We start from the raw sequence: 17,002 nt of genomic DNA on the forward strand, positions 1-17,002 counted from the left end.
ACCCACAAGCCGCGAGCTGTTCATATGATGTATCACTGACGTCATCCAATTGATGGTCGAGATAAGCCTTTGGCAGCACGGACATCAAACTTCTGGTGCAGTTGAGGCAATAGCGGTGCCCATGCCGCAAAAATTAGGCAGTCAACATTGTTAAGCATTGTTGCCCATGCTTTCTGAAGACAGATCCACGGTACATGGTTTTATCTTAAGGAATTACATTAACTTCATTACTGAGACTTCAGACCATAAAGAACGCCACAGCCAGACTGGTCCTCGGCCTTTCCCGATAAACCCACCTCAGAAACCTCCATTAGCTCCTTGATGCCAATTCAAGCTGCTGACCCATGCTCTACACAACCAAGGACCCGCCTAACACCGACCACCCCCTGAACTTCCACCAACCATCGAGAAGAATATGCTCCGCCTCCCTTTCACTTGCCCATTGCCCCGCCTCCCTTTCACTTGCCCATTCTCCCTGCATCTACCAAAGCAGAAGCGGAGGTAGCTCCTTCTCCCACATCGCAGCAAAGACCTGGATCAGCCTCCCCAAGCAACTGCGGATAATCACCTCACTTCCAGAATTCCGAATGGCCCTCAAAACCTGGCTGTTGGAATAAACCTCAGGGGCCTGCAGTCATCTGGTAATCCCTATTGGGCGATTAGCAGCGCTTTAAAAATCCTGATTGATTGATAACTAATGTCCCCATGTGCTGAGAGTGTTACACAGAGCTCGGAAAGCATTTCAGATGTTCTGTCCAAGACCGCCATGGTTTGTATAGGGACCCTAGCAGTGAAAAATGAGGCCTCTCTTTCCTCATTTTATAGTAAAGTACAGGTGCTAACTTCGGAGTCGTGCGCCACGCAGCCCACTGGGCCCCAGTACCTTTGCCCCTGCTGTGCCATCAGTAGCTACGCTCCTGGATCCCAGATAGAAGGCATGCAGGAGAAGCTGGAGTCAGGCGGGCTGCTCCTAATTGGACTAGCTATCCAATACATTTCATTTTCAGGACCGTTCCGCCATGTGCTTGTGATGGTGGAGCAAGCAGTGACTCTCCCATCACAAACGCAGCCTTTATACAGAGCAGGTGGATGGGAATTCCGATTTTTTTTTTTTGTGGAAGTACCATTACCACCAACCGCCCCATGAGCCATTAATTAATATTGTCTGGGTATGATAATATGCAGCGCACCAACAATGAGACACCTTTTGGTGGCGCATTGTCAGTGCACCGCCCAAGAGCCTGTTTGCTTCAAAGTCTGCATTCAGGCATGGGTGCAGGGGCAAAGTGATTCCCTCATTTGCGTAGGGTCACCCCACATGCTGAGGGAAGGCTCCTTGGAGATAGCTCTGGTGCTCTATTTGCACCAGAGCTATCTGTGTTACAGAACAGGACAGACAAGCCGCTTCTGCATTGTCTTCTGGAATACTACAGTGCCATGAGGTGCAGAAAACGGGCAAACTAGTCAGTTGCGCCCCAGAGCGCTGTTTGTAATGCAGCCTATGGGGCAGACAAACCCCATTAGGCCCCGAGGGCACTATGCAGAATGTGAATCTGTTTGTGCCACAGTGCACCTTCAAACAGATGTGCTAACAGATGTGCCGGGTGCAAAAAAACAGTGTGACCTATTGTGAGCAATTTGCTGCCCCCAGGGCAGCTGCACACTCATGCTAGTGAAAGATTGAATGGCTGACTGAATCACCCAGTCCGTCTTCCTTTGTGCAGGTGGCCAAATAATTCCCCTAGAGGCAGTTGCAGGGAGTGACTGCACCCACCTGCGGAAGAGGACTATACGGTCCACTTACAGGGATCGCTTTCAGGGGGCGCACGGCCTGTGTGCCACGAATGCCTCTTGTATTTATTCTGTGTGTGCTTGTCCGTAATAGGGTGCAGTCAGAGATGCAGGAGGTTTCCCTAATTAGCATTAGGCCTCGCTCCCATGCTAATGAGGGAACTCCCTTGAAAACTCCCCTGGGAGTCTGTGTGCGCCTGTGCTACCTGTTTTGCAGAAAAGGGAGCATAACCGCCTGCAATACTACAGGGGCACAGAAAACAGGCGCACATGCCTGTTGTACTGTTTGTAATATGGCCCCTGGAGTTCTTTCTCTGGTACGGGAGAAGTGACTGTGCACACAACGAGAACATACAATGGGTAAGCATAAAATCAACAATCTCAACTTTTTCTTTTTTGCCAAAGTAATGGGGGCATGCAATATTGATGTACAATCTAAAAAGAAAGGTACATAAAGTGGCCCTACAACATGTTTCCAATTCATGCCTCTTATCAACTGTTCGCCAAGGGAGAGAAGACATACCCTCTTGGAGGCAGTTCATTCAAGTTGTGAAACGGCCTATATGGAGCTGACAGCAACTTATCTAATCTAGAAGATAAAAATAACTTATGGGGTGAGCCAAAATTTGGTCAAAGTAACCTACAGATTGTTGATTTCATGCAAGCCCCTTGAACCTTAATGCTTATGCAAGCAAGCACTTCACTGGTTTCAGAAAAATGACTCCATGTTTTTTGTTTTCTCCACAGTACCATAGGTAAAGGTGCCGTGAAGAAGAGCTTCATGGCTCAAAATTCATTGGGCAAATATGTAAACATATGGACGAAATAATGTTAAGGACACATTCAATTAAAAAAAAAGTTATGTCAACTAGAATACTCACTAATAAAGCAGCTAGTTCAAGCGCTGCTCTCAGAAGCATGTTTTTTTTTTTTTTTATGAATCCAAGACCAGCATTAACTGCAGTAAGCATGCTATAGATGTGCATGCTTAACTTGGGCACATTCGCAATCCAAAATGTCCACGCCTTGCCCAAGGTTGTCTACTGGGGGCCCTGTCACAAACACTCAAGAGTGGCGTTAATAGTTTGAGACGATCAGACAATGATTGACAGGTAGCACTGTCCCTTTCTGCACTGCAGCACATCTTCAAGCCGGTGTGCCATGCACAAACAGGGATAGTGTGGCCTATTACAAATAATGTGCATCCCTCAGTGCAGAGCATTTTTAAAGGGCTGTCTGGCTGTGTAAAGCAGCGGGTCCATCTTTCTCTGGACAGGTGGCACTCGCTTGCACTTCAAAGAGGGGACAGAGACAGGTAACTGCACCCACCTTCAGGAGGATATCTAGGAGGGAAAAAAACTAAATCTAGGGGGACCTTGGGACCACGGGTGGTGCACCCACTGTTTTCCACATCCTTGTGGTGCACAGTTATTGCACCTCCCGACAGCTTCTGTGTCCGCGCCTAAGTCCATAATGCAGCTCAGGTACAGAGGCGAATCGATTCCCTCGTTTGCATGGGGTCAGACCCCAATGCAAATGAGGGAGCACCCTTTAGAATAGTGCCAGCACAATATGTGCACCTGCGCTATCAGTATTACAGACGAGGGTGCACAGGCTTTTGCGCCCTCTTCTTAATACAACAGTGCTCGAGGGGGTGCAGAAAATGGGGGCACCTGCCCATTGCACCCTGGGGCACTGTATGTATTACAGGCCCAGGAGTGCTCACCACAGATGAGCGGTAGAGAATGTACAGTGCGGAGTAAACTAAGAAACCAAAATCCACCCTCAGTTCAGTGTATAACAGTTACCTCTCTAGAGAACACAAGCATCCATAAGCCAGGAGACACGGTGTAGGAGGCACTTTTCTGTATCCGAGGAAGCAAGTCATCAGATGCTTTGATGCAGCATGCAATTGTCATTATTATTCTTAGATTTCTTTTTATCTTAGGTGGCTTATATGGTCTGTGAACACTTTAACAGCTGAATGTACATGTTCGAGCTACACCACTAAACATACAACTCAAAAACATGATGCTGCAGTGTCTAAAAAAGCGGTAGTGAACAGTGAACATCAGACAGTATGCTTAGGGCAGTGTGGGTGTCCAACGCATGGCAGGATTTCTTCCTTTTGGCATCAATATGATGAATCCTACGGAAGGGGAGACTTCATTGCTGGACAGATACTCACAGTTACAATGAAGACCAAGATGGAACTCGTTCATTAGCGATATCCCTTCTCACTCATGACATTTGAGGTGAGCAGATCAAGAGTGTTGCTGGTGTTGAGAGTGCTCCAACAGGGGCTGCTTTCCACCTAAACTGGAGAACTACCCAGAGTTCTCTCCTTTTTTGCATAATGTATGCGTCACTCTATGCCTGAAAGTGTTTTGTTTTGATATATATCTCCTCAACATCTTTCAGCATCTCATACCTTCCTTGAGTAGGCCTGCTTTTGCCTATTAAAGGTACCCTATGAGACTATTCCAGACCTCCACATATATGTATCAGCTCCAATCCACTTGAATGCCACGCCAACCGTTAACCACTCTTTCAGTTCACTCTTTTCATTCTACTGATTCCGTTCACATATCCACATCAGCCATCTGCCACCCCCACATCTGCCCCAAACTCGTCTTCCAACCAAACGAAAACTCCTAACTATCCACATAACCTTTTCTAGCGTTGCAAACCCTCATTAGGGGTCTCAGAATGTCTTCCAGTCCAGCACACCTTTCATATCTGCCCCCTCTATGCCTTAATGTAGCTTTGCACAGCACCCCCCTGTTCACGCCTACTCACTGTGGTAACTCTTGCAGAAGGGTGTGCACAGTTTCCCACGTGGCTTTGCTGTTGTTGAGGACCAGTTTGCGGACCCCAGAGAAAGACTCTGCACAACTTCTTTCTAACGTCGACTGGTGCAGAGGGTTGGAGCTAAGATTTAGGAACTGCAGCTGAGGGACATTGGACACAATTTTACGCACCTTGACAAGAAACAGAGAAAGCTGTGTTAGTGTTGCAAGCAAGCAATAAAGGCACGAATCACTGGAGTAAGTCTTTTTGTCAGCACTGAAATGGCACTGTGTGTCGTCTGAGTGGCTGAAGAACAAAGGGAAGGGTGGCTCCTGTAAAGAGGCATCGTCGGTCGGCATGCATCTCCACTTGCCTTCACATGTGTAGTCTCCCAGTTACTCTGTATTCTACACTACCTACACAGTAGACAAACTGCTGGCTGAAATTTCTACCTATGAATGTATAGGATCTATAGGTGAAAAACAAATACCATGTTCTTTCACACTTCACCAAAAATTCCAAAACTGAATAGCAGATGCCATTCTGTGGTGCGCAATTTGGCACTAAAGTAGACATTAAAATAGTCAATTTAACCAGAAAACGGCTGCACCACATCATAGAATTAGTGAGGTGGACATCGCCAGACTAAGAATGCTCACTCCGAAAATGAGGCTAAATGACCAGCGGCTTCCATTTTGAATACTATTCACTTTAAATGCAAGTTGTAAGGAAAAAATGAAATACAATGGGTTATAAAACATATATACTTAGTCACCAGACTCTCAAAGTTACTGCAGTGATCACCTGTTTAAGGATTTTACTACTATAGTTAAACACTATGATAAAGATGATAAGATAGCAGGGGCAAGTGCTTGTTTGAAGCTCTCCCCCTGGCCAACGTGCTTCTTTGTATGCCACTCACGTTACTTTATTTAATAAGCATATAGTATTTAAATAATAAAATAGAGGGCAGATGATCTCCTTGAGTTTAAGCTCGCTTGTAAGGAGTTCAGTACGTTTTTTAAATTGTAACAAACACATTGTGGCCTAGAAGACCCATTTCACATTCTCTCGCATGGCTAATATAACAGACGTGAGGTGAAGCGCAAGGATCCTTTCCTTCACGATAAGTATTCAACATGTTGCAAAAGAAAGACGCCCACCTCCACTTTGTCTTCAATCAAATCCTATGCCATAGAACAAAGCAAAGCAGAGTGCACTGAACCTCTTGAGCAAGCTGATTAAGGAATACCTGATGAGGATGAGGTGGGTGGCAGGTCATACTTAAGGACCAAAACAACAAAAGAGGGAGGATATAGGTTTCTAAAGAATAGAATCTACCTCCGGTCAGACTGTATATAAACAATGAGATTCTATCATGTGTATCTTATATTTTAATTGTTTTTAAAAAAATGTTTTCGTGATGAGTGAAAAAAAGCTGTTCCCTAGAGACGTTAGGGAGAAGCACTATGTGTTTTTAAAATACCCCTCACACACTATGAGTCCCGTAGTGTCATGCTTCATCATAGGGGTCTTCCCGTCCCTCTACGGGGCGGGGCGTGCTGCGACCTACGACTACGCGGGAGCACTTATCTTATGTGAATAGACTATGTGTGTAATGAAATTTGAGAGAGTGATAGGGAAAGTGAAGATTACAAAAAAAGATTGAAAATGTCCTGGCTAGTGGAAAAAATACACTTTATTCAGTTCCCTAGCTGGAAACCTTAAAAAAGGGGAATGGAATAAGTGGAAGGTTAATCTTACTCCCTACTTGGTCGACATGTTTCGAACGCAGTCCTCACTGCGTTTCTCATCAGGACCTAGATATGATCCCTACGACACTCTGCGAGATAAATAAGATACACATGATAGAATCTCATCGTTTATATACATAGTTAAGGACCACCAGCAGTGCGAGTACTGAAGACAGGCCCATTTAACTTCCTGTAGTCTTGGATCCCACTGAAGAACGGAAGCAGTAGACTAACAGTGCAGCTTCCACAATTCTTTCTAATCACGTGATACATAGGCAAGAGGGAGTCGAGGGAGACAAAATGTCACCCAAGCACAATAAAGAGTGAAATGCAAAAAACAATTCACCACGAAAAAAAATCCAAGAAACTAGCCGCAAACTAAAATACTAGAACACTTTAGGAATGGGGAAATGCACTTAAATAAATAATGGGGGCTCCCTTATTCATCTCATAATCTAGCCTGTAATTAATTCTATCATTGTGTGCTGGCCGTTCCTCCTGGCTGCACGTGACAAGCTTTCGCCAAAGCAATCACCAGAAAAATAGTACTAAGAACCATCCAAGCAGAAGCAATTAAAATGCACATGTAGTCACAAAAGCGTGCCACACCACAGTGATCTTGTGTGCTTTTGATTCCAAACAGTAGCATGTGCGGAGTTCCCACCAACCCATCCCAGTGCGTATGGGAACACTGAACACAAGTGTACCCCAAAATTCATCATGTGCTCAATGGCAGCCGAGTAGCTATTTATTGACAGGTAAGTGGAGTGATTCTGTTCCGCAGAGAGCATCACATTGGAGTAAGATAAAGTATTCTTAATTATATTTTAGAGTTCTACGAGGGTGGCACCCACGGGTAAGGGCCATGCCCTTTAAGGCAGGAACGTGAAATGCCAGTTTACCTCTTGCCAGTCTTCCAGCTTATTATCAGAGAGATCGAGCTCGGACACATGGGTGCAGAAAGCTGCAATTTCATTCTCTTCTCCTGCGCAGGTTATTCCGCAGCTGTTCAACACTAGGATGCTGGGTAGATTCAGACGATCTGAAACCAATGGACAGTGTCATCAGTGAGCTGGCATTCCCTTCCTTAACACCCACCGAAACCACCCACCCAAGCCATTCGAACTCAATCAGGGTAGAAGCTGAAAAAAATCAAAAGGGCACGAGGTCGCCCTTCAGACAACCATAGAGTGGCAACGAGCAGGAGTGGTGTGGTGAATGTGGGTGCTGAAACGAAATGCAGCCATGCTCCACTAACTTAATGTGTACACTAAAAACTTCTCCAATCACAACTCCAATAGGTATCACAGAACATCTGGGTACGAGGAGTGTGGCTTTCTTTCTAGTAGAGTATACTGTTAGCAACATTTAAAGCTGGGTATCCTAGAACTTCTGATGGGTAAAGTATTGGTTATGTCAACAATGATAATGATGTGAAAGGCACCTGTTCGCCTTTAGAGTACTTTGCCACTAGGAAGGAGTCGGATGTATTTACAAGATTGGGCACTGTATAATCTTTAATTTATGGCCCTTGGTACGCAACTACGTTTACTGTATTGCACATATAGATCAGTAAAAAAAGGTATATATTTATATATTAATAATGCACTCCTTTTCTATGTGTATGTATACATACATACATACACACACACACACATATACATACATACACACACACATATATATATATATATATATATATATATATATATATATATAATATGTGACAGTTAATTGTGTAAAAAAGTTGAATATTTTCATTGAGGGGCTCTGCTGGAATCAAAAGCCTGAAGGTACTTTATGATTATCCTCAGAACCCATTATCTGGTATAGTTTTTTTTGTATATAACGTTTATATTGGGAATTTGACTTGAAAGAGCTGTTTTCTTCAAAGTGCAACTAACAACGGGCACTCATTGGAATGTAGGTTTTGTTTAATTTTGAAGAAGAAAATGGACACTGGCCAGTTGGTTTATGCAATTCTATGGCATCATTTGCTACATCATTTCGCACATAAGTTGCAAATTTAACCCCAAAAAGAATTCTAGCTCAAAATGAGGAAAATAATGTGCAGCATAAATTAGATAACTTTGTTGCATAATCCTAGTAGCCCTGACAACGACAAAGCTCTGTAAAATGCTACGGATGCCGACATCAACATGATGAAGCCTGTTTTTTCCACAGGACTCCATGAAATATTTCCGATAGTTCACGGTTACCTCCCTGTTAAGTTTGGATTTTAGATCGCCGCTTTCTGTGCGATAAAGCACACAGATATGTCATGTACACACCACATGAAGTAGTGTTTTATTTCGACAAAGCTATGTTTTGCACAGGCTTCACAAGGATACTTTCTAAAAGATCCCAAACACTATGCTACATCTGAGATACAGAGTGTATTTATTCTCCCGGGCAGGATCATCGCTCGAAGGACATCTGCCCTAGGGTATCTTGCCACAGGCCGTGAGCTGTGCTAGCTGAGGGCGGCTCCACTCTGGCATCAGGTATCCAACTGCTGCATTTCAGCTATGACAAAGGCAAAGTTTTAGTTAAGTTATGTGGTTTTATATAGCACACAGCTGCCCCAGCAAAGGGGCGTCCCAGCGCTGAAACAGAATTCAGCGCTGGGACTTGCTAGTATTTAGTAGCAAAAGCTTTGTAGGAAGTAGAAATACAAATAATATGTTAGCTTTTATCATAAATGTGTGTTCTTTGCTTTCTGTTTTACCAACAATAAGTGTGATATTTGCTTCCAATAGTCTGCAGGCGCTCCGTATTAGAATGGCTTTTTAAAGCGTCTCCAATGCACTAGTCCAGACGTCTTGACTGATTCAGGGAAGAGTGCGGGAGACTCAAAAATCGAGCCTGTTCCTCACTTGCAGATTCTGTCTTTTCCTAACTTGGATCTTTTCTGTGTAAGCTATACGAGAGATTCACAGGAAACCTGTACGTTTCATCTGCTATATGGTTAAGTTGCTGACGGTGTGACCAAGAGATTAACTTGTAAAAGAATAAGTGGTGGGGCACAAAGTTTGCTCTGAAGCCCATGGCCAAAGCTATCGGAGGTGTGTGTGCTGATTACCAAGGCGGCATAGTCTTGCTTCCATCACATGCCTCAAATTCACCACCAGACACTCGCTGCCAATTGCACACTTTATCTCACTCTTGCAGGTTCCTGCATTCTCGCTAAGTCACGCTTTTTTCACTTTTCTCCTCCTCCCCTCCCTTGTGTTTCCCTCGTTTTCTCTGGGTCAAAGTGTAACTGAATGTCGGTGGGCTCCACCTACAACCACCGGCTCAAATTAGGCACTGGTGTAACTAATATTACTTGGCAAAACCACAAAGGTATGTCTTAAAAGGTGCTGCTTCAGAAAATGAGTAAATAAGCAGGGTTTTATTTTTTTCTGAACAGGAGTACAGTAAAGGTGTCCCCCAAAGATCCAGCGGTAGAGAGCTTCACAGGGAGAGGGCAAGAACTGAAAATGATTAGCCACAGCCCTGGCTCTCAAAGGCACATCACGTTTAACGATACAGAGCTCATGGGGTATAATGCTGTGGCAGGAAAGGGAGACAGGAGATTAGATAATCAAGTGACTTTCCTAGAAGGGAAATGTATGCCAAATCGATTTCCTCAAATGCAGTGCTGGCCAAAATGGGAAACCACAGCAAACTGAAGGATGTGAAAGAGGTCACAGTCTCGAGTCTGTACGGTATGAAGAACGTTAATGAAAGACATTTTTCTTCAAACATGGGATAAGGAAAAAATGTAGTTTCCACAGCAAGATCGGTGCAATAGAAAAGTACTGCAAGGACCGCGAAGGAAGTTGGTAGCCCGTACCGATCTGGAGTCCCCACTCTAATGTGTAATGGAAGGTATCGGACAAGGGGTGGGAAGGTGCGTTGCCAAACGTTGGCACTCCCGCCAGCCACAAGCAACTTGTACTTGTGAATGAATATTTTCCAGCAATATATATATATATATATATATATATATATATATATATATATATATATATATATATATATATATAACAGCTCCCCTGACAAAGTCAGAAACACCCAGCACTCTCAGTGAGTTTAAACCCTTCGGTTTATTTTGCACTTAAAAGAAAAACGCGTGTCGGCTCTTGCCTTCGTCAGTTTCCATATAAATATATAAAATATATATATATATATATATATATACACACATACATATACACACACACGCGTATATATATATATATATATATTATATATTCGCACATATACACACACTTTTTTTTAATCACTATGTTGGAACTTTGACTTACAAGAGACCACTGTCTACATACATTTGTTATCATGGAGGCATAAATACACGGCTTAAAATTAGCATACCAAACATGCAAAATCTATCACCCTCCGTTTTATATTTAGGGAGAAAACCTCAGTCTTCTAGTGGACCATTCTTTTTATTCCGGCATATCAATGTGAGGACAGCAGGTGACGATATATCCGCTTCCCATCTTTAGTAACGTTCAGATATACAACGAGAGAAACAATTCTTCGTGGTTAGTGTAGGGAAAGAGTAAACTCAACATGATTAGAATTCATTTTGAGAATGTGGAGGAGACACGGCCCTAAATAGTTCAATGAAGCAGCAAGAAGCACATAGAGGGGATCACTGCAACCAATGAACTTTGAGATAGATCTGAAAGTACACTACACTTACTAAGAAAGATGAACAGCTGGAGACGCAAGATTCGAAGTAGAACCTCTAAAAACACAGTACATAAGGTCCTTAAGTTTCCTGTTGTTACCTAAGTGTCATTGAACAGTGCAGGATTATAGGTGAGTCCTGGGAAACAGTGCAACAAAACAAGTTTATGCAAAGCGAAAATGGGGTGTGGGGGACAAGATGATAGAGGGATGCTCCCATATTAATAAAAATACGGTATTATTTGATTAACTATTTGGACTAGCTGGCCGATGTGTGCAGGAGCTATATCTGTGAACCTTAAGTCACAACCTGTTTGTGATTAGATTGAGTGTAATACCTCTTAAAAGATTGTGCCAGAGGGGAAACAGCTAATAAAAAAGTATGGGAAAAGGGATGTAGGCTTGGGCGTCCATTACTGAAGGGCTTTATCAACAAATCTTAAACGTCGGGAATAACAGTCTCCCATAAAATACAGAAAGTGAATCTCCAGTTTAACTGATGCCACGCTGGGAGAGAGGGTTCTCCAAGGACTGGGGTGAGACTTCGACCCTCGACACCCCAGCACCAGACCTACCCCCATTGTCAGGTTTGGTTGAGTTGCCTCGAGCACTGGCTTGCTTTGCGAACCATACTTTCTATTCACTATTTAATCAACCTCCTGAAATTGCGAGCATACAGGACTGTAGCAGCAACACAAGTGGCGTCTGGACTGCTGGTCCACCTACCTTTCATGGGGGAGCCCTGCGGCCCTGCCGTGACCACCACTCCGACGCCAGGGCCCCTGCGGTACGGGAAGTTCTCCGGGCTGTACTTCTCACACAAGACCTGCATGAAACTCCTTCCGGTAGATGGGTCCATCTCGCCGTCCTGCAAACAACGAAGGGAAAAGTCAGAGGTAGTCAAAGGATGCGTTCGTCGAGCCAGCTGTCATTATGCTGCGGGCCTCAGCTTCCCAGCTGGCCTGGCTTTCAACTTCAAACGAGATCGAAAACAAAGGCAACTTAATACCTGGGCCTGTAGCCTTACACTACAAACCCCTCCACGCTGGCAGTCGGTTGTGATTGTCAGATGTTACCTGCCATGTCTGGCGACACAAGACACACTGGAACTCTTTGAGAGTCCAAGCGCTCGTATCTGGGCAGGTGCCAACGGCAACTCTTCCAAAGACGAGGCGCTTTGAAAGGTACCAGAGTGAAATAACGCCATTAGCACTGCTAGATATGCCATTACACAGACTCACAAATTAATGGTGGAGGGGGAGAGGTGGTGATAGGGCAGATGACTAAGATGCTAACCAAGGGCATCTAACATTTGCATTGATTGCTCTGATAATACGTGGCCATGGAAATACCAAGGTAATCTGAAGCACACCCCTGCAATATCGGCCAAACTGAGATGTGCAACCCAAAGGGGAGTGACAAGTCTATATGGCCCTTTCTCTATCGGGGCAGTGAGATTCGATGAGCCAATGGCCTACGAGTCAGACAGAGAGAGGTTCTATACTAGGTTGTGAGAGACATACTGGCATGTGGGACTTTTTTCTAGTTAAGAGTTTGGGATTGCTTTCACTAGGGGCTTTATTTATGATCTCAATGTTACCTGGGGTGACTGATGAGGTGCACACTCATCCCACTACCAAACGTGATATTCTCTAGGGCACAAATGATAATCACAAGGGACCGATTCTGATGCATAATTTTATATCGTGTTTCTGGAGGGAATTGAGTACTTTCAGACCAGCATCAGGCGAGCTGGGTCAACTAGGCGGATGATACAGTCTGTAAAACTGAGCTAGTCAGACTTAATCCTGCTCTTATGGATATAAACTGGTACAGTAACCATAAAATAGCCCCATCTATGCAAGATAAGCGAAAGGCCATCCGTCTAAAGCCTAAGGCTGCCGCATCTCTGCAAACTGAGGTGTATCCTTGCTTTCTAAATCCTGAGCTGGTAGGATGTGTGTAAAGTGGAGACAGTCCACTGTCAAAATGTTCCCTGTCGCATTTGTATTAAGTGAGGACTAGCCCTACTTGTTAACCCTGTAATACTTCTGAAACAAGGGAAAGACCTGCTGTCTAAATCCTGCATCTGTAACAGTCGTGTAAAGTGATGGATATCTGTGCTGTCTAAAGATGCACATATTAATAATTCTGCAAACTAGGGAGAGATTCATGGTATGAAGCCTGATTAAACTAGGTAAACTGGGGATAGCTCTGCTATCCAAGCCCGGAGCCTGTAATATTTTTATAAAATGAGGATAGGCATGTTGTCTTAATTCTTAGCCTGCCCAATCTGGATAAATTAGGTTGAAGACAGGCGTGGCAAGGCTTGAAGCATAGAGGGTCCAGTGCAAAGGCAGATCACTTAGCAAGGTGCTGTGTGCAAAGGAAGATACAACCCTGAGGTCTCAAACAGAAATTCGTGCATCATTGAAAAGAGACTGCAGATGTCTAAATCGCCATTGTGGATAGAGTGTAACCAGAGTGATGGCTGAGACACCCACAGCTGGCACAGTCAACCTGTTTAACCTGCACAAAGCTCCAAGGATCTCTTCCTTGGTGTTGATAACAGTTGAATGGACCGTGCACATACACCATCTGTGAAATCCAATACAGGGACGATTGAGACAGCTGCTGAGCCATACACGGTTAATACAACGCGCAGCCATTAGAATAGGACAGGAAAACAATGGGAAACAGGATCATGAATTGTGATGTTCTTTAATTCTGCCCAAGACATGCAGGAAAATTGTTAGTCACAAAAACAGTAGTTGCCACATGACTGAACCAAAGACACCCATGCTTTTGATGGGTTGTTTACCTTATACGATGAACTTTCCTGACGTAACTGGAATAAAAGGTAAGGAAACTAAAAAACAATCATTGGCAAATCCAACAGGCTTCACCTTTGGGTCTATTTACTTTTAGTGATGCTGTGCAGTACTACATCCTTAAAGCTGTGCAGCATGGATACAAAATAAAAATAACTCCTAGGACACGGCCACCCATGCCATTTTGCTGGTGGGCATACCGCGCATGCGTGCCCCTACAAAGTGATGCAGGTGCTTTTGGTTTTCTTTACAGTTATTAATCCGAGTTGGATCAGTAAATAAAAAGAGAAAAAAACATTCAAAAGTAGCATAGATGGGTGACAGCAACAAAAGTGGCGGAAGAAACACAGAGGGTCAGAACACGGGGCATGGATAGGGGCGAAGCACCACACATGGATAGAGAAAAGTATACAGGCGAGAGAGACAGCACTCTATGAAGTGTGGAGGGGGAGAAAAGCAAATGGTTGAGAAAACAGTATGGAACTGAGGGGTGAAGCACATCAGGATGAGTGCATCACAGAGCGGTCAGAGAAAAACACACAGATGACAGAGAGCTACATGGAAAGAGGAGGGGCTAGAGAAGCACACTAGGGAGACAGCTTGAAAACACATGCACTCTCATGGAGTGCGTAAGTCAAAAGAAAAATGAGTAACCTAAAAGTGAGCAGTGGAAGGACACCAGTAAACTGACAATGCTAAAAGGGAATTGCAGCTATAAGATGGACAAGGCAAGCCACTGAATAACAGGGTGGCAAATGGCAGCAACAGTAAAGCCTAAAACAAGCATTGGAAATGCAATAGGTCTCGCATTAGGAAAGTTTGAGCTATTGGTCTTATAAATGACATTTATTTTATTTATGTGTTGTTTTTTAAAATAGCTAAATTAATAGCTTTGCCATTTACAATGCCAATAGTTATAACTTTTGCAAATGTTACACCTATAGCATTTGTAATGCAACATGTTTTGTATTTACGTGACTTAGATGTATTGATATTACAAATAACAATGGCTTTTAATTTTTTTAAATTATTAATACTTAAATAATTTATTTAATTTGTAATGTCAATAGCTTAAACTTTTGTAAATAACTTTTGTGAAGATTATGTTCAGAGTTTTTTATTGTGACGAAAATCCAAGAACAGAAGTGAAATATTAACATCTTTTTGTGATTTGTAATAAAGCTTGAAAGCTTGAAAACAGCTTGAAACATTGAAAGAACATATTTGAACCAGTGATGCAGTGGTGGTGCTGAGTGATGCTGTGGTTGCGCTGAGAGGTGCTGTGGTTGCGCTGAGTGATGCTGGGGTGGCGCTGAGTGATGCTGGCGTGGCGCTGAGTGATGCTGGCGTGGCGCTGAGTGATGCTGGGGTGGCGCTGAGTGATGCTGGGGTGGCGCTGAGTGATGCTGGGGTGGCGCTGAGTGATGCTGGGGTGGCGCTGAGTGATGCTGGGGTGGCGCTGAGTGATGCTGGGGTGGCGCTGAGTGATGCTGGGGTGGCGCTGAGTGATGCTGGGGTGGCGCTGAGTGATGCTGGGGTGGCGCTGAGTGATGCTTGGGTGGCGCTGAGTGATAATGTGGTGCTGCTGAGTGATAATGTGGTGCTGCTGAGTGATGCTGGGGTAGGGGTAGCGCTGAGTGGTGCTGTGGTGGTGCAGAGTGGTGCTGTGGTGGTGCAGAGGGGGGCTGTGGTGGTTCTGAGTGGTGTTGTGGTGGTTCTGGTGCTGAGTGGTGCTGTGGCGGTGCTGAGTGGTGCTGTGGTGGTGCTGAGGGATAATGTGGTGGTGCAGAGTGATAATGTGGTGGTGCTGTAGTGGTGCAGAGTGGTGCTGTGGTGGTGCTGTGGTGGTGCTGTGGTGGTGCTGAGTGGTAATGTGGTGGTGCGGAGTGATAATGTGGTGGTGCTGTGGTGGTGCTGAGTGGTGCTGCTGAATTATAATGTGGTGGTGCTGAGTGGTACTGTGGTGGTGCTGAATGATGCTGTGGTGGTGCAGAGTGGTGCTGTGGTGGTGCGGAGTGATAATGTGGTGGTGCTGAGTGATAATGTGGTGGTGGAGTCTAGACATTTCTACGAACGGACTTGTAAAAACGAGCACTAGGAGGGTAAAGTAGATTAAATTCAAGTCTACTTATTTCCTTTACCTTAAGTTGAATTCACAGAATAATTTATTGAAATACAAATCTATAAATACGAAAATGAAAAAAAAAAGAAATTATTAAAAAAGGTCAAGAGTGCACAAAAGGAAATATGAGAAATATAGCAAGCAATCGTAAAATATGGTCATATCAAGTGTCAGGACGCTGAGTGATTAATTCTAAAATGAAAGATGACACCTCCAGACTAAACAATATATAATAGATCGCATAGGACCAGTATCTTGCGATCGGCTGCCTCAGAAGCGGTGTCCTAATCCCCGGTACTAGTGATGTGAGCTATGAGGAGGCGACGTTTACAGATGTCAGCGCACGGTCCTGACTGCAGCCAATACACACATATCTTTATGTCACCATAGGGTGAATACATGACTGCCAATAAAAACATCTTCTTTGGAACAAGTGTACAAACAAACACACATGCATACTCCTATTACTGCAAGGAAAAAGTAAAATCGGCTAAGTAATGTCAGATGTGAACATCGGCCTCGCATCTGACGGGCTCTTCCTAAAGGCTGCCATGAGGCAGACCCCGCCCAGCCGCATGGGCCGCTCTGGAGCCAGCCTTCCATGCCAATCAATGTGCCTCTGATACAATTGTGAACAGAATGATGAGACATATTACATGTATGGGGAGAGGAGTTGGCCTAACGGCTAGGGCGCTCGACCTCGGACCTGGCGATCTCGGTTCGAGTCTCGGTAACGACGCCAAAAACTTCCTGTGATTCTGGGCAAATCACTTAATCTCCCCGTGCCTAAAATGAAAGTAACTGGAAACGTAAAAATGTAACGTAACTGGAAAATATGTAAAGCGCTCCGATACCTGATCCGGTTCGGGTCAAGTTCGCGCTATATAAAACTCGGCAAAAAAAAAAATATATATATATGGCACCATCATATTGTTTATATGGTGGGCATGGGTGTCGATAGAGGGGTGCGGACCTGGGGGGGGGGGGGGGATGGCAGGGGTTTTGGTGGTAGGCTGGCTCTGGGGATGGTGCAG

General features: G+C 44.3%; 1 protein-coding gene across 5 annotated transcripts in view; it reads right to left on the reverse strand.

The window, feature by feature from the left end:
* Nucleotides 1–17,002, reverse strand: part of TBCEL (tubulin folding cofactor E like) — a 526,320-nt gene that overhangs the window by 100,498 nt on the left and 408,820 nt on the right. For all 5 annotated transcript variants that reach the window (XM_078682152.1, XM_078682156.1, XM_078682157.1 and 2 more), the window contains 3 exons: nt 11,742–11,883; nt 7,238–7,377; nt 4,591–4,772 (listed from right to left, as the gene is read on the reverse strand). In XM_078682152.1, coding sequence (XP_078538278.1) covers nt 4,591–4,772; nt 7,238–7,377; nt 11,742–11,883 — 464 coding nt within the window. The remainder of the gene's footprint in view (nt 1–4,590; nt 4,773–7,237; nt 7,378–11,741; nt 11,884–17,002) is intronic.

This window comes from Lissotriton helveticus, chromosome 3_1, assembly GCF_964261635.1.
Source record: "Lissotriton helveticus chromosome 3_1, aLisHel1.1, whole genome shotgun sequence".
NCBI classification, from domain to species: Eukaryota; Metazoa; Chordata; class Amphibia; order Caudata; family Salamandridae; genus Lissotriton; species Lissotriton helveticus.